The sequence below is a fragment of the Corticium candelabrum genome, chromosome 19 (genome assembly GCF_963422355.1).
Source record: "Corticium candelabrum chromosome 19, ooCorCand1.1, whole genome shotgun sequence".
Taxonomy (NCBI): Eukaryota; Metazoa; Porifera; class Homoscleromorpha; order Homosclerophorida; family Plakinidae; genus Corticium; species Corticium candelabrum.
The window spans coordinates 2,555,071-2,579,989 of record NC_085103.1 but is presented as its reverse complement, the minus strand read 5'-3'; the positions used below and the strand labels follow the sequence as shown (position 1 = coordinate 2,579,989).

General features: G+C 41.8%; 4 protein-coding genes across 6 annotated transcripts; 1 reads left to right on the top strand and 3 right to left on the bottom strand.

The window, feature by feature from the left end:
* Positions 1 to 2: 2 nt before the first annotated feature.
* Positions 3 to 3,336, bottom strand: LOC134194466 (uncharacterized). 3 transcript variants are annotated; one of them, XM_062663391.1, is made up of 4 exons: positions 3,197 to 3,247; positions 2,910 to 3,110; positions 1,313 to 1,600; positions 3 to 1,247 (listed from the first exon to the last, which is right to left on the bottom strand). In XM_062663391.1, exons 1-4 carry the CDS (start codon positions 3,219 to 3,221, stop codon positions 214 to 216), a joined length of 1,548 nt encoding a protein of 515 aa, XP_062519375.1. In that variant the 5' UTR covers positions 3,222 to 3,247; the 3' UTR covers positions 3 to 213. The 3 variants fall into 3 exon arrangements, with proteins under 3 accessions (XP_062519375.1, XP_062519374.1, XP_062519376.1); XM_062663390.1 differs by having other exon boundaries at positions 2,910 to 3,336; XM_062663392.1 differs by lacking the exon at positions 3,197 to 3,247 and having other exon boundaries at positions 2,871 to 2,952.
* On the top strand, positions 3,308 to 5,750 carry LOC134194467 (coiled-coil domain-containing protein 9B-like). The gene is made up of 5 exons (XM_062663393.1): positions 3,308 to 3,400; positions 4,257 to 4,363; positions 4,427 to 4,459; positions 4,529 to 4,664; positions 4,907 to 5,750. The coding sequence occupies exons 2-5, from the start codon at positions 4,298 to 4,300 to the stop codon at positions 5,527 to 5,529; spliced, it is 858 nt and encodes a 285-aa protein (XP_062519377.1). The 5' UTR covers positions 3,308 to 3,400; positions 4,257 to 4,297; the 3' UTR covers positions 5,530 to 5,750.
* Positions 5,751 to 5,826: 76 nt separating this feature from the next.
* LOC134194465 (methionine synthase reductase-like) lies at positions 5,827 to 17,093 on the bottom strand. The gene is made up of 16 exons (XM_062663389.1): positions 16,954 to 17,093; positions 15,239 to 15,389; positions 15,058 to 15,175; positions 13,839 to 14,622; positions 12,977 to 13,135; positions 10,376 to 10,529; positions 9,158 to 9,246; positions 9,024 to 9,102; positions 8,824 to 8,968; positions 7,644 to 7,724; positions 7,246 to 7,348; positions 7,077 to 7,195; positions 6,683 to 6,814; positions 6,453 to 6,629; positions 6,327 to 6,391; positions 5,827 to 6,273 (listed from the first exon to the last, which is right to left on the bottom strand). The coding sequence occupies exons 1-16, from the start codon at positions 17,089 to 17,091 to the stop codon at positions 6,194 to 6,196; spliced, it is 2,574 nt and encodes an 857-aa protein (XP_062519373.1). The 5' UTR covers positions 17,092 to 17,093; the 3' UTR covers positions 5,827 to 6,193.
* Positions 17,094 to 18,286: 1,193 nt separating this feature from the next.
* Positions 18,287 to 21,237, bottom strand: LOC134194559 (zinc finger MYM-type protein 1-like). The gene is made up of 2 exons (XM_062663503.1): positions 21,031 to 21,237; positions 18,287 to 20,640 (listed from the first exon to the last, which is right to left on the bottom strand). The coding sequence occupies exons 1-2, from the start codon at positions 21,092 to 21,094 to the stop codon at positions 18,287 to 18,289; spliced, it is 2,418 nt and encodes an 805-aa protein (XP_062519487.1). The 5' UTR covers positions 21,095 to 21,237.
* Between the last annotated feature and the right edge of the window lie 3,682 nt (positions 21,238 to 24,919).

Below are 24,919 nucleotides of genomic sequence, written 5' to 3'. Positions count from 1 at the left end.
GATAGAGACTCATAATAATTACTAAACCAGTCAACTCCTCTACAGCATTTTTTGTTATTACAAATCAACCTTCCTTTTCTAATCCTACAAAATGCATTCAATCAGATCGAGCGATTGTATCAAACAAACCTACATATTTCACAAAAATTCCAACTAATAATGCAGAAACATTACAACTTGCAGTAAACAATGGACTAAAATATGTTCAGGCAGTCATTCCATCAATCCCGAGTCTCTCAAAGCCTTCTTGACTTGCGCCAGTGATGCAGCACTATGATGCTTTTCAGACCACAACTTCAGAACTTCATACAGTATAGCTGGTCCATTTTGAAATGGGTTACGTTTCATCTTCTCGATCAAGGCTGCATCAACTTTAGGCTGCAGAAACTGCGCCACCTTTTCCCACTGATTCCCATAGTCTTTACAAACAGCCTGCATGTCATCATCGCTTATGACATCCCTTCCATTTGTTTCCATGGTGTGTGTACCACCAGTGCCACCAATGACAAAATGGCGACTAGCACCAAAAGGTACACCATCATCTCTTTCTTGAACTTGAACAGAAACTTTAACACCAGGTTCCCTAACAAATGGCACAGACGTACTACCTGCTTGATCTGTTTGTGCTGGTTGCCAAACTGACTGTTCAGCCAACTCAACAGCTTGTGTAAGGCGACTAACTGTAGCTTCATTTGGATTTTGATCACACCAATTTTTTAATACAAATTTCATTCGGCCGATAGGTGAAAGATATTGGTCTTGACGTGCTTTCTGGATAATGTCCTCTCCCACAGGAGGATTCAGCTTAGAAGCTACAGTTTTCCAATTTGATGCAGCACTGACAGACACATCATTGATATCTCTCTCAGTGATTTTCCTGTCACCAGATAAATCGGACAGCTGCTGGTGCTGGGTTGTTCCAGTGTGGTGTTGAAGTGATACTTCGACGACATTGACTGCATTCATTAAGCGGCCCAGTGTAGCATCATTTGAATATTGATCTTTCCAAGTTTCTAGCACTTCCTTCATTCGACCTTGATTGTTAATAAATCTGTTTTCACGAGCATTTCTAATCACGTCATCTCCCACACGAGGTGTAAGTTTGACAGCCACTTCCTCCCAGAAAAATGCAATGCGTTTTGCAACATCAAATATGTCGTCTAATGTAATTATTCGATCACCGGATTGGATAGGTGGTAGATCTTCACTAACTGGCGTTGATGTGTCATGTGCTACAACCCCCAAACCTAGAAGTGGCAAACATGTGCACATGCTAAATCCAAACCAAATTAGTTGTTGCAAAGCTATATACCTGAGTCATCGGCGACCTTTCTTTCCCCAACCTTCTCCAATGCACGGCGTAGGCGACCAATAGTTGCAAGGTGGGAATATTTGTTTACCCATTTGCGCAGCAAATCTGCCATTTTCTCATCATTTTTCATCAGCAGATCCTCTCGAACATTTCTAATGTCATGAGAATCCAAAGCCGGATCCAGGCTGCTTGCAACTTTGTCCCAACTGCCAGCAATCCGTGATGACACTTCACTAATGTCCCTCTCAGAGATAATACGATCTTGTTCTGCTTGAGGTACGGCAGCTCCTGCAATCATCAGTAGTTAGCAGATACAAAAATTATGTCAATACTTACTGAGCCAAATTTGAAAGGCAAATCAACTATGCAACAAGATAAAATACTGTTTAATCTATGAAGAAAGTACTCGTATGTCATGAGGGTGTGGTTGACTGCAGTATATGGGTCATTCATAGCACTCACACAAGCCATGTGCAGGTGCTACATGAAGCTAGGACCATATAAACCCTTTGCAATGTCAAAGGTCATATAGACATGTAGCTCAAACTCTAGTCTGGACCAAAACGACACTAAAACAATTTCAGAAGTACTTATCAAAAAGCGATGCTACATGGTAGTCTAACAGCCTAGGGTCGTTTTAGTTCAAGAATGAGATGAAAAGATACCTTGCTTTTGCATCACGCAAACATATCATTTGTAAATGCAAGGACATCTCACAAACAATGAAGAGATGTCTGCCGTGTTTGTGGCGATATCTTATTGAATGGCATAAAACAAAGACTCTTTGATTCTTCAGCAGAACGCTACCTAGTCTAACTGTTTGACTAGCGAAACTTCGGCTCAACCAGTTGTCAAAAGCGATGGTCTAGCGACGCTGCTGTGCGTGTCCTGTCACCGCAAGCTTGAAAAAATCGAGGAACTGAAGCTGAAACAAAAACTAAGACGTGTGTGTGCACCAGAGTCTTCATTCACGAATCTGGCGGGCACTTAGCCACTCACAAGGATTTCACATGCGCGTAGTCAGTGTTAGTGCACTTAGCATAACAAATTAATGCTAAACCAATCAGAATTTACAGCCGACATTCCAGTTCTAAGACGCTGATTGGCTTAGCAGACTATTTCCGAAATCATTTTAGTACTGTTCTGGGCAAGACTAGAGTTTGCATGCTTTGCGTGCTCTCTGGTCTGAAAGCTCGAGGCTAATAGACCTGCTGCCAGGGTAAATATCATGCTTTACTATTACTTACAACAAACGATACACTTGTGTTCTTACACTATCAATTGTAATTCCATAGCAAACAAGTCATTACAGTGATGTCCATGTGGGTGGACCGATAGATGGACAAACATACAAATACACAGAAAAACATGAACTTTGATCTTGTCTAGTTAGCTTGATTGTCTTAGCTGTGATTATAGAAATACCTATTGATAAACAGACAGACAGACAAACAAACAGACAAAAAGCAGACAGGCAAACAAACAGACAGGCAAATAAACAGACAAAAAACAGACAGGCAAACAAACAAACAAACAAACACGACTCCATATGTTAAACCTTTAATATTCATTAAACGGTGCAAGATGCGTTATCCACCTCGTGTCTTCAGTCTGAGACCTGGCGGACAGATATATCTCTCCAGAATGTCTCTCTGTCCCTCAGTCCCCGCCAGCACGTCGCAAAACGTCTCGAAAGTACTCCACCACGGCAGATGGTATGGCAATATCTCCATTAGAAGCATCTGAACTTTAGCCTGTGACGTCACCTCATACTGCAATCTTTGCTGATCTTCCCTACCTACCACCCCACGGGAATATAGATTTTTCAGGAAGAGACTGGGTTTCAACTGGTCTACTAGCTTGTCAAAGTGAGGCCTCACGTACGTATCCCACGGGTCCACACTCTCATCTCTTTCCAGAGGCTGCGCCAAGTGCTTGAGAGACGACATCACAGAATAAAAAAGATTAATCCGGGATATGGAAATCGTTTCTAGTTGGATTCAATTACCTTGCTTTGTTGTGTGATTTCGTTGGACACAGAAAATCCCCAGTGTGTCTGTTGTTCTAGTTAGAGAGATACATTGATTGGTAAGTTTTAGTAATTTGTAATTTTATCACAGGATCGTTATTTAGTAAGTAACAGTAGGCAACGTATCTACGGCTATTGTTTCTGTTGTCTCTAGATATATCTCATGACGTTTTTACGTAGGTATCGATACTTGATAGTTACACATTGTACAGTACAACGTTGTATGTGTCGCCTCATACATGCTCGACGGTACACCTAGCTTGCAGCTGCAGGGATGTGATACAATTATTGGAGCGTACACACCGATGCTGATCTTTATCCGAATCCTAGATCTCTATGAATTTTAACAGAAAATCAACTTGGTAATTAATGGTGGAAGAAGCATGTTTGATATCGTATGTCCCTTCGATATGCCATATTTGACAGACTGTCATTTGTAATGATTTTCACTGAGCATCGTTCATAAAAGTTTGTAGCAATCATGTCTAAGGATCTGTTGTATTGCATCAACTTGACTGCTACAGGATGCGGTGAGTACAGTTGTGGTCTGGATGGATACACTTGCTTGGTCACCAGCGTAGGAAGGGGGAATAAGGGGAATAGGGGGGACTGAATCCTTTCGCTCAGTGTAAGAATTGAAATTTTCTGTGCCGGTGACTTTTGCAAATCTGTTTACAGTCTAACTGGCAAGTGAGGTAGTTACTGTTAGTGATGACATCCACGGTACAGCCCCCTTTTCCCCCCCTCGCTAGTGAACATCTTCGTACGCTATGGTTGGTGTCATTGTTTGACAACCTCACATCACATCTACAGAACAAGACATTCGCATGTAGATGCCAGTTTCAGTAGTAGTTTCGTAACAATATTGGTATGTGTAGTTTTACTGACAGCTTACCCTCTTTGTACTGTGTATAGTGGTGCAATTTGGCAACTAGTTTCAGTAAGCCAATGTTGCCATGGATATCGAAGAAACAATGAGGCAAAGGAGAGCACAAAATGAGGCTATAATGCGTCGTCATTGGGTGGGTGTGACAGAAACATTATTATATACCCAGTGTGACTGCATGATCATTGGTATGATATAGGAAATACTGGCAGAGGAAGCAGAAAGCAGAAAAGTCATCGAGTTGACTTGTGTGTTTTCTGAAATTTGTAATCATACCATGTGTGTGTGTGTGTGTGTGTAGGAGACACAGATACACGATAATGTAGACTTGTCGCTGTATTTGATGACTGGTCGTGAACGGCTGCAGTATAACAAATGGAAATCAGATCGAGAGGGCATTGACGAACAACGCATGTCCAGACAGACAGCAGACTCAGGTATGTGATTGGTGTTCCATATTGATGACACCACCTGATATACAGACTGTTCTAATTGAAATACAGTGGCGGTGTACATCACAGACACAGCCCTTCTGTATGCATACTTGGTCTCTGGCTTAGATGATCAGCAGAAATTTGAGTGGCCATATCTGCAATAGATTTGAGCATGAGATGACTGACAATTATGTACTATCTATTGAAATTATTGACATTAGATGTAATTAATTGTACTACGATAGGTAAGTGGATTCGAGAATGGGATCAAGGTAAAGGTGGTTGTGACCGAGCTGTAGAGAGGCCAGACTTATCCGATCAGGTAAAGAATCAAGTGGAAATGTATCCACCTCACACAGTGGGTGGCAGACATCATCGTCAATTGGCTCCACTACCAATCCAACTTCAGAATTCTATTTTTCAAGATACCCGGAAGGAATTTGTCAGCGGTCGAGGTCGTGCTCGGAGTCAAGTTAAACTAACTGACACAAATTGTGCCTCAGCTCTGACTGGTAAAGAAGAAATTGTGTCTGGTAGAGGTCGTGGTCGTGGGTCAGTGGCAATGTCACCTTTATCTATACCTCCTCTAGTCAGTCCAGGAGTGGCCAGATCACCTTCATACGTACCTCCTCTAGTCAGTCCAGGATTGCCAAAATCGCCATCCATACCTCCTCTAGTCAGTCCAGGAGTGCCGAAATTACCAGTGGGAGGAACATTTGCATTTGAAGGGCAAAATAATGATGTTGATCTCAACTGGGCAGACTCTCTTGCTCGTCTGGACAGCTTGTCTGATGAATTTTCGTATGGTAGTTCATGGGCTGATCTTCCAACACCAACGTTGCTTAGACGGGAACCACCAACATTTTGATAATTTCAAATGTGTTGTGGGTCATTACAGTTGACAAGATTTGTTTAATTCTTACTGCCATTTATACTGAATTTTTAACTCGTTATTTGAGAATTGGTACATCAAGAAACATAAGCCGATCATATGCATGTTTCCTGTCCTTCTGACAGTTGCTCATAGCTGTGTACTTGTGTTGAGGTAGAATTCATTGATTCAATAAGCAGCTAATAATAAACTTATAATAGGATAAGTCACTGTGTGGTAGGTATAAGCTGTACACTGAATTACAGGTACAATCTGACATTTCCAAGTCCTAGACAAAATTGAGAATTTTTTCACTGCTGCAAACTTAGTATTACATTTACACACTGTTGCCATAAAACATTTAAGGACTTAAACAATCCATCCTAGCATGCACAGCTGTTGACCAGTATCCATCGTTCAGCTGCTGATTGCACTGGTGTTTATTTTGCTGATATGTAATGGCAGTTCTAACTGTGCATGAAATTATAAATATGAAACAAGAGAGCAACTAGCTCTCTAATCACTAGAAAAATAAGGCAGATGCCAGCAAAAAACCTGGCAACAAAAACAAACTGATATGACCCAATACTTTGGCTGTACACACATAGCCATCCATTAAGTCTTATCTCAAGCAGCTTGACTGAAAGCCCAGCCTGCAGCATCATGTCCAGACATCTTCACAGTATCGTTTCGCTTCTCTCAGGCTATACAGAAACTTCCCAGCCTCTTCATTTGACATTTCTACCACAAAGAGGTTTCGACATGAAATTACATTAGCTATAACTGCATATTACCTGTATGTTTGCCGACTAGTTCGGTTAGAGTTACCATGACATCCCTCGCCATGTTTTTGGCATCTCTGTAATGGATGTCTCTTCAAATGATATTTCAATACAGACTGGCAGTGTACTACTACATACCCACAAACTAAAATTGATGAATTCTTCTTCATGATCAAGTTAACCAATGCAGTGGCATGTCGTTTCATAGCATGCTGGACATATCTGGGAGCATCAGGGGGCTGCCCTTCGTCTCTTGAAAATACAACATGTAGATGTGACAACGTACCACTTGCCACAAACATGTCCAATTGCTTTCTATAAATCAGAGCATTAACACTCTACACAGAATTGCCATTACTAGCATGTACTTGTAGAGAAAGTCTCTATCTTTGTGGCGACACCCATAGAAAAGCCAAGTTTCTCCAAATTTTGCAGCTTTCTTATCAGTGGCATTTGCAGCTTTCTTATCATTGGCATTTGCAGCTGTTTGCTGCTGATATCTAGAAATTCGATCAGCTTGTCAGAAGACTAGCCACGCAGGCAATCACAGAAGTGTATGTGCATCTGATACGATCTACAAATGTGTAGATCTACATCTGGCAGATATGCATACTATCTGGATACTATCACACTACAATACCATGCAAAGATACGAACAAGCAAGCAGGATCTAGGTAGCATGCAGCTGGGGAGAGGGAGTAGGATTATATGATAATGGTTAAAACCAGACACAACATCACAAAGACACCGACCGTGACCAACCTGTGCCGCAAGAAACCAACAAAGGGAGCAATGCCAGTGCCTGGCCCAATCATCACCAGTGGAACAGACGGATCATCAGGGATATTGAATCGATTGTTTGAACGAAGATACATTGGAACCTAAGACACTGGATTTAGAACATCAAACTCTCACAAACATACGAGGTTACCTTTGGTGGATCTGTCACTGTGGCAGTTGACTGGTCTGGAGCATCATACCCTCTTCTGAATGGCTGTGTCAGCCCTTGTAACCATCCTGTGCACAAACCTTTCCTACAATAAGAAACAATGACACAATGAGATCTTGAATATGATCGATATGCACAGACACGTAAACGTGTATCAAACACATGCATACATTCATGCACCACAACAACCTCGTTCGTTCCCTCTTTATGGGGTAGCATATCCAGTCATGAGAATTGATACAGGTGTGTGTGTGTGTGTGTGTGTGTGTGTGTGTGTGTGTGTGTGTGTGTGTGTGTGTGTGTGTGTGTGTGTGTGAGTGTTATTGACTTATAATTCCAGACTGCACAACATTAGCCGGAATTAGAAAAAGTCTGCTGACCTGCTAGGTTGTGATCCCTTTGGCGGGAGATTGACAACGTTGAACACACACTTCACCTTGTTCTTGCTTGAGAGAGGAGAGCTACATCAAGAAATCAATTGAAAAACTACAACCGTCAACATGCCTGCAAAAGACTGATATTTGCAATGTGTAACTACCAAGAAATAAACTTTGCGTGCATGAAAGTTGCAGATCAAGAAAACAGATGAATACACTGTACTACATAATTCATGAATTATACTATTAGCAATAGTGTTCTATCACCTAATATTAGCTATCAACATGCATAATAGAGTACAACAAAGAACTTGTTAGTTCAGAGACTGTTGCTACACTACACAGCCTAAACACACACACACACACACACACACACACACACACACACACACACACACACACACACACACACACACACACACATGCACGCACGCACGCACACACACACACACACACACACACACACACACACACACACACGCATGCGCACACACACACACACACACACACACACACACACACACACACACACACACACACTGGCGTATATCTCTGGCCTATTCTAATACCCTGTTTACACGAGCATGCACAGTGAGCCAAGCCGAGCCAGCCCAGTATTCCAGCCCGCGTTTATATGACACACTCTGTAGAAGCGAGCCAATGCGTGTCATTAACGTGCGTTATTTACTTGAGATTGACATAGCTCGCGTTAGCTCACGTTTGTAATGACAGAAGCCAAGCTGCTCGCGTTTTTCTCTACAGCTTTACAACACCCATATCGAGAAAAGCGTAGGACATATACGAGATGTCGTACTACTTATACGAGACGCAGGTCTATGGCCAGGCGACTGTTGCAGCAACGGAGTTCAAAAGCTAAATTTGTTGCTCATCTTGGTTGCTTCCCAAATTGATAAGACACAGCGTCTCCGTCTCACTCTGCGTTATTTTTAAAATGAGCATGCAAAGCTCGTTTTCCAGCACGCTATGCGTTTACACGATGTACTTGACCCGAGCCAGCCCGAGCTTACCTTACACGTACTGTAGAAACGAGCCATCACGGGCTGGCCCGCTAACAAGTGCTCGTGTAAATCTTGCCCGTACAAAGGACGGGGCATGTGTATAGTATATACATATAGACAGAAACAGACAGATACATGATCAAACAGACCAAATGATATCAAACCTAGCAACTGAATAATATCTTGGCTTCAGACGAGGAAGGCCTTCCAAAACCACATTCAGCGGTGGCAGACATGAAGGAAACACTTCAAGAATGTCAATAAAGAAAATCTTGTTGTCTCTAATACGAGATGAAAACTCCTGACTTCCTAAATTCATTGCAAAGTCATAAAAACAGACTTCCTAGATGATATTACGCACAACCTTGTTTACTACATAGCTGCTCAATACGATTCTTTTCTTTAGCTTCAGATGTATACTCTGCTAGGACTCGAAGAAACATCTGCAACTAAGCCACATGTAGATGTAAATGAAAATGTGATGAACTGTGACAAAACCTTGCCAGGAACACTCCTAATATCACAGCAGTTCTGAAGCCAACCACGAGGAGTCCAAGGTGTTGGAAGATGCACAGGCACAGACTCTTCTGTAATCAGAACGACAGGTAGTAAAGAACAATAAGTCAAAGAGATCCACAAGTTATGCAACAAGCAATAAACAAATTCACAAAATATTAGAAATAAAGATTCGAGGTGTGCAAAACAGCACCCTCAGCAATGCTATAGATAGCAAAACAACACAAACTATTCATAATACAATTGTTGTTTCAACACTACTAACATGTAATTTGACTAAAAACTACAAGTACATGTCTTAATTTAATGTCAAAAATGAGCTCTGTCCGTATTTCACAATTGACCTACACACATGTTTATGCATAAAAATCCATGGTTAGATAGCTTTGTGAGCAAATTAAAAAATTCGCAGGGGATTATAGTTTATTCTCATTGGCAAGACAGAAGCTGCTGATAATTGGATACGATATAAATAGATCAGACAGTTCAATGTTACATATACAAGCACACTAGAAACGACATACGATTTAGTTAAAAACACCAACTCATTGCATTGTTAGGGCAACGAAGTGTTATTGATTAAGCTCTACGAAGTACATGCAGCCAAGAATCAGTCTTCATATCCCATATACATGAAAAACACCATGCTGCCAGAAATCAGTACATCGTAACTTGTTCATGATAAAATGAAAAGCTTAGTTTCATATGTCATTGAAATAGCAACAGTAACTGTATCAGCTTTTGCTAGCCAAAATGCACTGTAACCACTAAGCTACTAATATTTAAGCCCTGTCCACACTAGACCAGAATGGATCGCGATCCGATCGCAATTCTGCTGATCGCGATTCCATCGGGATAGCGAGCGTCCACACTGCACTTTGAAGACGATACCTCCGCCTCATTTCCAATATCACGTGACTGATGACTGTTGTGTACATGTGGCTTCTTTGCTTGTGGAAAGCGCTGATACAGCAACGTAAGGTGAGTGAGAATAAAGACGAGTGAGGAGTGTTAGATGTTCTGACTACACGCGTAGCTTATGTGAAGGTAACGCCCACTATTTCCAATTGGATTCAACTGATCGTGATCGAAACCACCTCGTGATGTGGATTGGATTTATCGCGATCGGATCGTGATCCAGTTGCCAGTGTGGACAGGCCATAAATGACATTTTACAACAACAGAAAAGAGCAAACTCACCAGCATATCGTGGATTAGGAGCTATTTTAATCTCAGCTAAAGCATCGCCATTTGATGGTAGGTGAAGACGATCTATCAACCATTTCACTTCTTCAGGATCATTCTCACACACAATACCAAAAGAATCTCCAGGCGAGTATGTCACATCAGAGCCCTATAACAAAAATGCAAAATAACTAACAGACAATTTCCGAAACTCAATAAAATAATGTCTTGTGTATTGTACATGCAGACTTGCACAAGTACAGGATCAGATCTCATACACTGCACTGCTTTTTTGACATTTAAGAATTTCAGCTGGTCAATGGTTAAGTGACAATTAGGTAAGCTGATTTTATAAAAAAAACTAAATAATCTGATCACCCTTAATGAACTATATACTAAAAACCAAGCATCCATTGCCATCTAAACTAGCAACTGATGCTGTGTTTACACCTTGCTTCCACAGCTATGAGGCCTTCATAATCAACTTGTCACAAAGTACTACTGTAGGAATGTAGATGTATCATTTTGCTCCCAAGCATGCTACTTCTAAACTCTATCTAAAATTGTACAAAGCGACTGCATGCTGCCTCAAGTAACCAAAAATCCTACAACACTTTAAATTGTCTGTATTCATCAAAGTAACAAGACTTATCAAATACAAGACATGAATATTGCCCCAGTTACTCCATGTTAAGTTTCTGTGTAATTGCAGACTCAAACAACGATTGCTTTTCTGTTAGCTGTTGCCGACACTATGTTTAAGTTGTTTATTTTAAGCAAGACCCTTAATTGCAAACATGAAACAGGTTGTTCTGGTAAAAAAACTCTCATGAATGACAGGGATTGGCTGTTAGTCCATTGCCTGTGGGTTGTCATCTATAACCAAACGCACATACTGCTCTGTCATGGGACTATTTTGACTACACCAGAAGCATCCACATTGTTACACAGACAGAGACACAAAGTGCATGAACACATTTTGAGTACTTTTAAGTACTATTTGCTTAGTCATGTGACTTTTACAAAGTTCCGTTTTTGATGGCTCATAGATGAAACAAATACCATTAAAAACACATAAAATCACTTTTCAATAACCACAATGTGTGCCTGCACTCAGTGCTTTCTTAAACTTCTCAAGATCAAAATAGATCATTGAGTAATCTCCAAATAGCTATTGGCATTTCAACAGCTCAATAAGAGATTGCTTTACATCAAATAGAATGTCCAAATGTAAAACTTCTCGATAAGGGAAACATCATGAATTGTATTTGTTTGACTCTATCATGTTTGATGGTAAGTTCTACTTCTTTTGTTCCAACTCTTCAGACAAGCCTAATTACTCCAAGCAAAAAGTTAAAAACAACGTCTTATGTTGACAACGAGTTTGCTATGTGCTACGGCTGTTTCAGCAGCATTAGCCTTGCTGACCACAACCAAATAATTCAAAAAGTGAGGTAGATGGTAAGACCACATTTATGAACAGTGCCAAGATAATGTCACGTAGAATGTCACATGAATGTTGAAAAACCCTGAAATGAACAAAGGTTAAGCACCTATGGCAATAATTGATTGGTGTTCCATTTGATCAACATACAGATCCAGAAACAACAAAGAATGTGGTATCAAACAAATGCACACTAATGCTTCCAATGTAAAATACCAACTATTTTGCCACACTGGTCAGTCACATGTCTACATGTAAAGCTTGCTACTTGCTTGCCTTCTTGTGAGTAACTAGTCATTTTGGCCAAAACTGTATTCAACCACACAACACAAGACAGGACTTCCAGCAAACAAGAACACACTAACACATGTCTTCAAAAGACCATCCTCATTCAAATTCCACAACAAGTAAGGTATGTTAGCTACGCTGTGCCAATTGCTGGCCTCCCATAGAATTCCCGTTGCAATTCTAACACCTCTTCCTTGCAATGAATGGTATTTCCACCCAATTGCGAGAGAAGATACAACTACAGTAGGACCTCAAAGATACGAACACCTCGGGAAATTGGGTGTTCGTAATTGTGAAATGTTCATAAGTCTGAAGTTTGTAATATCGATGATTACATAACTTGTGAAAACAGGAGTACACTGTATGGCTAACAAAAAGGATAAGTGCGTGAACTACAGTAACTGTGAGAGTGTAAGAACGAATTCAAGGGTTACTAAAATAACAATCCATTGTCTTTTGCTTCAAGGCAGAACCCCTTTTTTGTCCTGCAAGGTCCAGGAGCTCTCTCAAAAGCAAAAGTGCGCGTGCGCGTGGCTACATTACGTGATCAAATTTTGCAAGAGCGCGCGCTCGCGCTAGAGCATGCTGTTCGGTTGACCGGTCAGTTCGGTTGTCTGGTGTTCGTATCTTTGAGGTCCTACTGTACACCCATTGTACCAAAATGCCTTTCATCAAGTGTCAGGTATCCCATTTATACCACCTTGAATTCCGGCAGCAACAGCTTTCACATAAACAGTGATGAACAGCCCCTTAATGTTACATTCTCTGCAGACATTGTCTGAGAAAGATAGTAAACAAGACTGGAAACCTCTCTCATAAGAAAGAAATAGAAATGATAAAGAAGTAAACAAATTAGCAAACCAGAGAGTAAGCATATTACCTACCTTTGTGTCTAACTCCACTTCCAATGCTGTCTTGACTGCATCATCTCGTGTCAATTGTTGACAGCCAGTAATTGGAGCCATAAACAAATCAGTGGCCTGAGATGGATATGACTTTGCAAATTGCTTGGTTGATGAGAAACTAGTTGAAGTTGAGGCACCCTAATCAGTCAAAAATAAGAAAATAGCCAAAACTTTTACTTGTAATCATAATCAGCATGCAATGCACACACATGCACACACACACACACTTCAACAACTTACCCACCCATTCACCCACTCATACACCCCACTCACCCACACACCCCACTCACTCACACAGACACACCCCACTCACTCACACACACACCTCACTCACTCACACACACACCCCACTCACTCACACACACACCCCACTCACTCACTCACTCACCCTCACCTACTCACTCATCCACACTAACCTAAGCCACCCACCATACACCCGCCTATAATCCACCCAACTATCATCCACCAATACCCCACCTACTACTACATCTAAAAAGTACACAAAAGGATAGCTAGTCAGGCAAACATGTAGAGCATGAAAACAAATAACCTGACAGGCTGTCAAATATAAAGAACGAACAGATAGAGTACCCGTATGTATTCTTTACCTGCACACATTACATTAGTTCTTGCAGTACAAATATGCATGTATCATATCAATTAAGAGCTAATAAATAGACAGATAAGTAGCCAGCCAACAAACAGACACATAAAAGCAAACAAACAGACAGATAGAAAAACAAAAAGACAGATAGAAAAACAAAAAGACAACCAAACAGACCAATAAAAGGTGGTAGAACAATGTGCACAACCTACATACTGTATGTAGATTAGTAGTTACCTTGGGATATTCCACAATAAACTTCTCAGGTCTTAGAGCGGGAAGATTCAACCTCACACCCTTCAAAGCTGGGAGAGACTCCTTTAATGCCTCCATGACATTCACAAGCTGTTTCGTATTATGGAGCTCTTCACTAGCTTCAGTTTTTGAACTTGACTTCACACCCCCACTTGCATCGCCTTGTGCTGCAGAAGAACGGGTTTTCTCTCCAACTTTCTTCTTAGAAGATTCCTGTGTTGTTGAGTTTGCAACTGGTACAGCAGATGTTCGTCGCTCTTTGCTTTTTCCTGCTCCTCCATATTGCCAAGCAATTACAGTTTTTTTACCACCTTTCTTTCCTAATCCTGGTGACTTGGGAGCAACTGATAAGTCTGAAAAACTATTTCTAGCCATATTGACACTCGACATTGTTGACATATCAACTGATCCTCTGTGAACTGATAATGATGATGCAGTCGGCTGACCTGCTCCAGCAACACTCAATGATGCCTTCTTTCCTTCGGGACTTGCTACACGTTCCAATTTAGGAGAGCTGCTTGCAGAAAAACAAGTACGAGGAGACCCTTTGCGAGATACAAGTGAAGACAATTTCCTTGCTTCTAGCATCGTTCCGTGTTCACTTGTAATCTCTGTGCCATCATGCTGCTTCTGCTTCTCAACTTGTGTAGAATCAAGTGCAACTCCATTTTCCTCATTGTTTTCAGATGGTGCAATAGGAACTCCAAGCAATTTCTTAAGAGCAGGAAATAAACCTTCAGTCCATGGCTCTACCACTCTCTCTAACCTACAGGTAAAGAGCATAATTGCAAAATTAAATAAGATAAAATAAGATCCTTCAATGTTTTCTTTAGTACATACTGTAAAATTGCTTAGTCTATGCATCTTAAAGGGGAACTCTCACCAAATTCTAAAACTTGTTGAAACAGCAAGTCATTATATCTACCAGCTGTAGTTGCAGAAATTTATGGTAAAACTCACTTATCACGGCATGCTATTAAAAGCAAGGAAAGACAGAAAATTGTATTGATAGCTATTCACAATTTTACAAAAGAAAAAAAAATGGTCACAAGCAATATCATCTTCATCAAGCGTCAACTCTGCACTCAGATTATTCAACTTCCTGACGATGGCATTTAGTATTCCACCATTTTGTCTTAATTAAATTCATGGTAGTCATCTCACAACACTCATCCTACTTAATGTCGACATTTTCACCTACCCTACTGCATCATCTGCATATCCAGTGTCATAAAATGGCGTGGCTCCTAGTTCTGTCAAACGCTTGTTCAACATTTTGCTGAAATTACAAAAGTTTGTATAGTTGCTGTCTCCCAGACCTAACAAGTACAAACATATCGATTAGTACTAAGTAAACCGTAACCAAACAACGTTTACCATACCTAACAAAGCAAACTTCAAATTTTTAAACGTAGTCTTAGAAACAGTTGACTTTTTTATACGTCGCCAAAATTTGCCTGCTGTATCTGGAGGATCTCCATCACCAGTCGTAGATGCAACAATCACAACAACAGGCTCCTCCTCAAGGTTAAACTAGATAGATAATGCAGAGTAAGATACTGTGATGAAAAATTCCTGCTATTTGTAGCATGCCTATAATACAATCTTAAACAATAATTGCCACTCACATTTTATGCAATTCACTATATTGGTCAATGCTCAGATTGCCATTATTTTCTGTATTTGTATTTGTGTTAAGCTGGCTGACACCACCTGTCTGCCTATCCATTGTCCACCAAGCTGTCTGTCTCTGTCAGTTTCCATGATTTGCTGTATTTCTTTGACCATAAATATTTCTCAACAGTTTCTCATAACCATTACTTCAACCGTTGTCTGTCTTGAATATCAATCATTTATTAGCTACTGTACAAGTATCAGCTACAAACTCCTCTTTGTTTCCATACTCACTTTCAATAGCTACCTACAAGTATATTTGTGTTTTTCCCATATATCTTTTCACATCAGCAATTCCCTATTGGTGAGTTCAACGAAGTATGCCCTCCGATTTGCCATTATAGCTTTGTACCTGTATGTTAATTTGCAAATTGAATCTATGTTGTCTTTAGAGTCATGTCTGTCTCTGTTTTGCTTCAGTCTTACTGAACAAAACTCAAAACCAATCATAGACAAACACAGGCAATCTCATGTACTCCGGAAGAAAGTACACGGGATTAAAGTCTGGCTATGCGAGGCTATTATTACACTAGTCTTGTACCCAAGCCCTCTTGCGTGCTCGGAGAAGAGAGCCTGGTACACGTTGTCTTCGCATACGTGCATAAATTACCTCAAAATCGGCGTAATGTATGCATGCATGCCGAACCAACGTTGTCTTGAATCTCAAGCCAATAATTTCGCACGCAACCGTTGAACGGACAGTGAAACATGTGGATGAAGCCATAGTCCTAAACTCAAGGTCAAGTGATCCATCTAGACGACTTTAGACCTTGTTTTGTGGCAAGACGTTCCTTGCACGATCGATGTCTAGTCGTACTGCAGTCAGGCTGTTTACAGTGTCTGCTTAGCGAGAAGGACTGCAGTAGAAGTTGCATCTTATTTTATCTGTACGACAGACGGTCTTCCACGACAGCTCTGCCAGCTCTGTGCTTGGTGCATTCGAGCTGTAGCAGAAACTAGAGCCAGGACTGGTATCTCAGTCAACAAAAGCGGACAAAAAACATCACCTGAACACGGAAGCTGTTAGCTGTCAACATTATCCGCTTGAGATTGTAAACAACGTCGGTTCCGCAGGCGCGCATACATTACGCCGATTTTGAGGTAATTTATGCGCGCATGCGAAGATAACGTGTACCAGCCCTCTTCTCCGGGCGCGCAAGAGGGCCTGGGTACAAGGCTATCAAAGTAACTTGTTACATTCCTAGACAATGGCACGAATAGACAGACAACACGAAGATGGCACGTCTTCATCACACTCAGACGTGAAAATAGGGTGACATTCACCACAGCCAGCAAAAATGCGCACACTAGCAAAATCAACTATTACAAGTCAATAAACAGGAAAACTGACATAGCATTCAATGAAGTCTAACGGTTACACAGCAAGAACAATTACACAAGAATTGGACAATGCTGTAGTCACCTTCCTGTCTGTTTGGCTCATGCAGAAGATGACGGGCGAGAGATCGTGGTCGAAGGCGTTCGTGTAGATCTCAGACTTCGCTATTGCCTCTGCCTGACCGGTCTGGGACGCGTATAGTATGAGAAAACGACGAATCATGTCGTCTGGAAATTGTGGACGTGATTACGCATGCGCTGTGCAAACAACATCCTTTTACCAGCTGAGCACAATATTGTATCGACTAGTCCTACATACTGGTAGGGGCCTATCTGCGTGGGCAGTAAATAATCGCAAGTGACAGCCTTAGGGCATACAGTGGGCCGTGTACAGCCGTCAGAGCAGTCAATGCAGACTCCGCCCTCCTCATTCCCCGGAGTTTCAGTCCTCGCGCAGTCAGTCAAAGCACTTGCACTATTAATCCATTAATGTACAATATAACATTGCAGCACCCGAGCAGCTTTGAGATACTTTCTAATAATTTGACTACACGTAATAAGGCAATTAATTAATTAATTAAAGTAATTTAATTAATTACGAATAAGTACTTTAATAATTAATTATGAATAAGTACTTTAATAATGTAATAATTACGGTACAAAATCGGACTTGCTTTTGTACTATTCTATTATCTCTAATTATGCCTATGGCATACGGGAGTTCAGTTTATATACGGGAGGTCTTTGTAAATAAAATGGCGGCGCCCTTGGTTCGCTGTGCTCTCTTTCTTTTTGTTGGTAGTGGCGTAAGAAGCTGGAGTTTGAATTCGGCTATTGGTTAAATTGACTATAAGACAGTTGATACACGTATTACAGAGTATAGGCAGTCGGGCTTTGTTGTTCATGGTCTAGTTGTGGGTTTCGATCGTGTCCCTCGCTAGGTGGATCCACCAAGTATATAGAGGGCATTGTATAGTTCCAGTATTTTGAAAGATGAATGTCCGCCATTGCCGGGACAGGGGTGTAACAAACCTTAAAAACTCATCTGACTTTTTGGTAACCTGAGGGAACATGACGCTTTTGCTTGACGCAGGGGCGTAGCGTGACCTCTAGGATTGGGGGGGCTAGACTTTGCGACGCAACGGGACACGCCCACTTCATCAGTCAAATCAGCCAACCACACACTTCTTGCCTTCGTAGTACGTACCTACATATGGGCAAAAAGCTGTCACATGCGTACTTGAAGACTGAGTGGTGCATACGTGGGAGCTTGGAGAATTGATCATTCTTGTGTGAGCAGAGTACGTTCTACTGGCAGCTAAATAGTTTGCAATTAACCAACGGTTCCAGGGTACTCTAGATAGCGTAGCATAGTTTAAATGCAACAGCTGTTCTAGACGTCACGGAGGTGCGATAAACTAATTTAACAGTAAACGCCTTCGTCCACTAGACCCAAACTCTGCAACAAGGTCTTCCACTCTACTCTCCAATTTTCGACATTCTTCGCGCTCGACTGTCAGGAGTGCTAGACTAGTCAGACGTTCTTGTCCCATCGACGTTCTGAGCCACGTTTTCAAACGACGGAGAGTGGAAAATGATCGTTCACATTCCGATGAAGATGCAGGAATGACAAGAAGTGTCTTAAGAAGCTTACAAGTTTCTGGGTAGCAGTCCCTGTTAGTGCCTTTGTTGAAGAACGTCCGGACTTTTACAAGTTCGGGCAAGTCAGTTCCCTCTTCACTCTCTACAGTCCAGTCCGGTTCGCCTTGGTACGCTTGAATATTACCATAAAAAATTTCAAGTTCATGCTCAAGTCGGCCAGAATTGAAGTCGTTGCCATAAAATGTGCACACTGTCTGAAGACTCGACCGGTCTGGTCGGCTCTCTGTCAGTGAGTCTACTAGAAGTTTTTCGACTGCAGCCAGAACTTCATATTCATTCTCACGAAATCTCTCTTTCATTTCCATTCGCACGATATCTACGACCTCATTGTAAACCAGTTTATATTGCTCTTGACAAGACTGAGGGTAATATGGTGTACCACCACCATCCATGGCCAGTCGCTGTGCTACTTTACGTTTGCGCGGAAGTTGTGGAAGTTCCAAGCTTAGTTTTGACGCAATGTCTTCAGTATTTTTCCAGACGTCTTGAAAGTCTTCACGAAGTGCACCCACGGCTTTGATTGTGCTAGAAACTTTCGACTTGACTCCAGACAGCTCGACACGCCGACCTTGTAAGTAGCGTGAAAGAACAGCAGTTTTCCCAAGTACCTCTTCCAACACTGAAATATAGAAGAAGAAGTGGAAAGTCTGAACAGACTTCAGAAGACAGGATGCTTCTGGTCCTAATTCGGCATCTTCAGTTGAAATTGCTTCAAGAGTGTGAATGATCGCATCAAAACTGGACTTGATAGCATGTACAGCTTCATAGCGTGAAGACCATCTAGTTTCACAAAGTCTCTTGAGAGTGACAGAACTGCCTCCTAGCTTCTCCTGGATAGCCTGAAACCGCGAATGTCTCTTTGCCGATCCTTCCAGCAGTTTGTAGAGGCTGTTTACCACTCCAAGAACGTTTCTAATATCCTGGACCGCGGAACAAGCATTCGCTAGAGTAAGGTTCAGCACGTGAGCATGGCAGTGGATGTATAGAGCTCTCTTTTCCACTTCCTGAAAACGAGTACAGACACCTTTGTATCTCCCTCGCATATTGGACGCACCGTCATAGCACTGAGCTCTCATTTGACCTACAGGAATTCCTAACTCATTCAAAGCTTGATTTAGAAGATTGAACAGTGACTTTCCATCGGTACTTTCGGCTGGCCAAAAGCCCAAGAAGCGTTCCTTTACTGTCATTGATTCACTTACGTACCTAACACAAATGGACATCTGCTCTTGTCTCGATACGTCTGTGGTTTCGTCACAAATCAGTCCATACATACCGGACGTTCGGAGTTCGTGGACTATCGACTGCTGAATCTTGTGACCGCAAAGAGCTAGAATTTCATTTTGAATCTGTGGAGAGGTGTACGTAAACGTTCCTTGCAGGTGTTGCTCAAGCTCAGGATTATCTGATGCCCGCAGATGTAACAGTTCGAGAAAATTCCCTCTGTTCGTGCAATCTTCCGTTTCGTCATGTCCACGCAAAGCAATAGACTGTCGCCCAAGATAAAGGATAGTTTCAAACACTTTCCCGAGATTTCGTCTGTTCAAGGTTATTCTTAATTGGTGCGCAGTACTGACAGACTGGGCTACAGACGTGCCCGATTCGGCAACATGTCTTGCCTGATTCCACACAGCTGCCGCCAAGCAGTGCACATGCGAAGACTCGTGCTTTCTGTAGTCATCTAGTGCCGTTTTCCAGTTTCGAAAGCCTCTTTCAGTAAAGCATGCATCGTAGTGGCCATGCTTTCCGCTCTGCTCAGCTAGGCGACACGCAAAACAAAATGCAGAATCCACCTTCTCACTATACTCCAGCCAAGGGAACTGGGAATACCAAGTCTCCTGAAAACTTCTTCGCTGACGCAAAATTTGCCTCCTCGGAAAACTTCCACCAAACAAATCTTTGGATCGAGGTTGATGAGGGCCTACTAGAACGTTAGCGGCTTCTAGAACCAATCCACTGGAAGGCCCAGCAGCGGTAGAAACCTCGCTAGGTGTCACTTGTTCGGTGCCTTGACCATCAGTGAGGCTGACTTCTGAATCTAACTCGACTGTTCCTTGAACTTCTTCAGACTTTTGCGAGTTGTCAGAAACTTGACCGCGGGAGAAGAATCCTATCGTATGAAAAACAGCGTGAACTGCCACGCGTATAGAGATCTAGAATACAGTACGTAAACAGCCATGATCAATGAGCTTGTAGTTGACAAACAACCTCAAACTGCTAAGAAAGCGCCACGTGCGTGACTGCGTTTCTTTGGAAAAGGTTGCTCAACAACTGAAAGTCCACTGGGGTCTGGGTAATCGAGGCAGTCATCTCTACCTTCTGAATTAGCTGAAGATGTGAGTAGTGTACGTAACCTATAATAACTAGAACGTCTAACTGTACCTCACATTTGTTGTCAAAATCTGGCAGCATACCTGTCTGCAAAAGGTCACTGGCGCATAGCGGGTTTGTTTGTCACAGTCAATGATACATGACTGACAAGCTATTGTCAATATATTACCTGAAATAGACGCCTGCTTCTTGGAACTTCCTTTCCCTCCTGCACAACTTTTCAGAGTCGCCATTAGATGGGCACGTGACTCACACGTGAAGCCTTGGCAGCCCGACGTCTGATTTGGGCTCCCACAGTGTCAGAGACGGGTTCCAAAGCATACGTATGCGCATTGGAAGATCAAGCACACAAAAATTGATGGACACGCCTACAAACTTTGGGGGGGCTATAGCCCTGTCTAGCCCATGCCACGCTACGCCCCTGTACCCACGATGCCTAGCTCCGATTGTTCTGAATCCCTCGAACGCAACGGTCGAGTCAACCAGAATCTGGAAGTATGGCAGTTGGTAAATTTAGTGGCCCATGCACTCGTATGCGTTCCAACGTACCGGCTGCAGGCTTACCGACAATGATCGGTGAGATGGTGCATTGTCGTGTTGCAGTCTCTAACCGTCGGGGTATACAGAACATCAGCAGTGAAGAAATTTTTCAAACACGGGTCGTGCACGAGCGAGACCTGGCTCATTCGACGTGAAATGGTCCACTGCATTGCTTTTGGCTGTAGCCACAACAGCAGCGACATCGCCAGAGGTGTCAGCTTCTTCAGGCTTCCTCTCAGGAAGCCAGATTTGTTAAAATCATGGCTAGCCAAGTTACGTCTGGTGGACCGCCTACATCTTGCTAATATCAATATCGTGTCGAACGCGTCATCATACCTGCACGATGGAATTGAAAAATTCTCACACGACGGCATTTACGCTTGACCCAAGTCATAATTATGTAGTGTATACTACGGTATAGTATGCTGGATCGTCTTCGATAGTACCCGTTAATCTAATCTCTTTCGTATATGGTTTCTAAAAACTCACCTTCAGAGCAGTTGGTCCATCTTTACCTTTGATTCTTTCTGACATCCTGTTGTCAAATCTTCACGATTGCGTTACTCAACTGCAGAGCAGTTGGTCCATCCTGTTTTTCGATTTTTTCTCGCAACCTGCAGATACCAATACTTCATGTAGAACGCGTCGTCGTACTTGCACGATGGAATTGATTACAAATTCTCACATGACGATATTTACGCTTGACCCAAGTCATGATTATGTAGTGTACTACGATATACTATGGTTGATCGTCTTGGATAGTGCCCTTTAATCTAATCTCTTTCGTATATGGTTTGTAAGAACTCATCTTCAGAGCAGTTGGTCCATCTTTTTCTTTCATTCTTTGTTACATCCGGTTGTCAAATCTTCACGATTGCGTTACTCAGCTGCAGAGCAGTTGGTTCGTCCTGTTTTTCGATTGTTTCTCACAACCCGCAGATATCAATTTATTCGTGTAGAAAGCGTCGTCGTACTTGCACGATGGAATTGATTACAAATGCTCACATGACGGCATTTACGCTTGACCCAAGTCATGATTATGTAGTGTACTACGATATACTATGGTTGATCGTCTTGGATAGTGCCCTTGGATCTAATGTCTTTCGTATATGGTTTGTAAAAACTCATCTTCAGAGCAGTTGGTCCATCTTTATCTTTGATTCTTTGTCACATCCTGTTGTCAAATCTTCACGATTGCGTTACTCAACTGCAGAGCAGTTGGTCCATCCTGTTTTTCAATTGTTTCTCACAACCGGCAGATATCAATCTTTTCGTGTAGAACGCGTCATCGTACTTGCACGATGGAATTGATTACAAATTCTCACAGGACGTCATTTACACTTGACCCAAGTCATGATTATGTAATGTACTACGATATACTATGGTTGATCGTCTTGGATAGTGCCCTTTAATCTAATCTCTTTTGTATAAGGTTTCTAAAACTTAACTTCAGAGTAGTTGGTGCATCTTTATCTTTGATTCTTTGTTACATCCGGGTGATAAATCTTCACAATATTTCAATACTCAACTGCAGAGCATTTGGTCCATCTTGATTTTTTATTGTTTGTCACATCCTGGTGATAATAATACATGGCCTTGTACGCGTTCTCACGATGGAATTGATTACAAATTCTCACATGACGGCATTTACGCGTGACCCAAGTTATGACTATGTAGTATACTACAGTGTAGTATGGTGGACCGTCCTGGATAGTGCCCGTTAATCTAATCTCTTTCGTATATTGTTTCTAAAAACTTAACTGCTCATCAGTTGATCCACCTTTTTCTTTGATTCTTAGTCACATCGTAGTGATAGATCTTGGCGATTGCGTACACTTGCTTGGTTGATCCTGTTGTTTGATTGTTTATGAAACTTAATCACATCTTACTGATACTAGTACATCTTGTCGTACGCGTCATCATACTTGTACGATGGAATTGACTATAAATTCTCGCAGAATGGCATTTGCGAGTGATCCATTCCATAATAATTACTTATGTAGTATACTACAGTGTATAGTACGGTTTCGATAGTACCCGTTAATCTAATCTCTTTCGTATATGGTTTCTGAAAGCTCAACTGCAGATCGGTTGGTCCATCTGTTTCTTTGAATCTTTGTCACATCTTGGTAATTAATCGTGACGATCGCGTACTGTCAATCTTGTTCTATGCTTTTTTCTCCCATCCTCCTAATACCAATATGTCTTGTCGAACGCTTTATCATACTTGCACAGTGTATTGGCCCATGTACCCGCATGCGTTTCAACGTACCGGCTGCAGGCTCAGCGACAGTGATTGGTGAGATGGTGCATTGTCGTGTTGCAGTCTCTAACCATCGGGGTATACAGAACATCAGCAGTGAAGAACTTTTCAAACACGTGTCGTACGCGAGCGAGACCTGGCTTATTCGACGTGAAATGGTCCACCGCATTGCTTTTGGCTGTAGCCACAACAGCAGCGACATCGCCAGAGGTGTCAGCTTCTTCAGGCTTCCTCTCAGGAAGCCAGATTTGTTAAAATCATGGCTAGCCAAGTTACGTCTGTGGACCGCCTACATCTTGCTAATATCAATGTCGTGTCGAACGCGTCATCATACCTGCACGATGGAATTGAAAAATTCTCACACGACGGCATTTACGCTTGACCCAAGTCATAATTATGTAGTGTATACTACGGTATAGTATGCTGGATCGTCTTCGATAGTACCCGTTAATCTAATCTCTTTCGCATATGGTTTCTAAAAACTCACCTTCAGAGCAGTTGGTCCATCTTTACCTTTGATTCTTTCTGACATCCTGTTGTCAAATCTTCACGATTGCGTTACTCAACTGCAGAGCAGTTGGTCCATCCTGTTTTTCAATTGTTTCTTGCAACCTGCAGATATCAATTTTTTCGTGTAGAACGCGTCGTCGTACTTGCACGATGGAATTGATTACAAATTCTCACATGACGATATTTACGCTTGACCCAAGTCATGATTATGTAGTGTACTACGATATACTAAGGTTGATCGTCTTGGATAGTGCCCTTTAATCTAATCTCTTTCGTATATCTTCACGATTGCGTTATTCAACTGCAGAGCAGTTGGTCCATCTTGTTTTTCGATTGTTTCTCATAACCCGCAGATATCAATACTTCGTGTAGAACGCGTCGTCGTACTTGCACGATGGAATTGATTACAAATTCTCACATGACGGCATTTACGCTTGACCCAAGTCATGATTATGTAGTGTACTGCGATATAGTATGGTTGATCTTCTTGGATAATGCCCTTTAATCTAATCTCTTTCGTATGTGGTTTCTAAAACTTAACTTCAGAGTATTTGGTCCATCTTTATCTTTGATTCTTTCTCACATCCTGTTGATAATTCTTCACAATATTTTAATACTGAACTGTAGATCATTTGGTTCATCCTGTTTTTTATTGTTTGTCACATCCTGGCGATAATAATACATGGCCTTGTATGCGTCCTCACGATGGAATTGATTTCAAATTATCACATCACGGCATTTACAC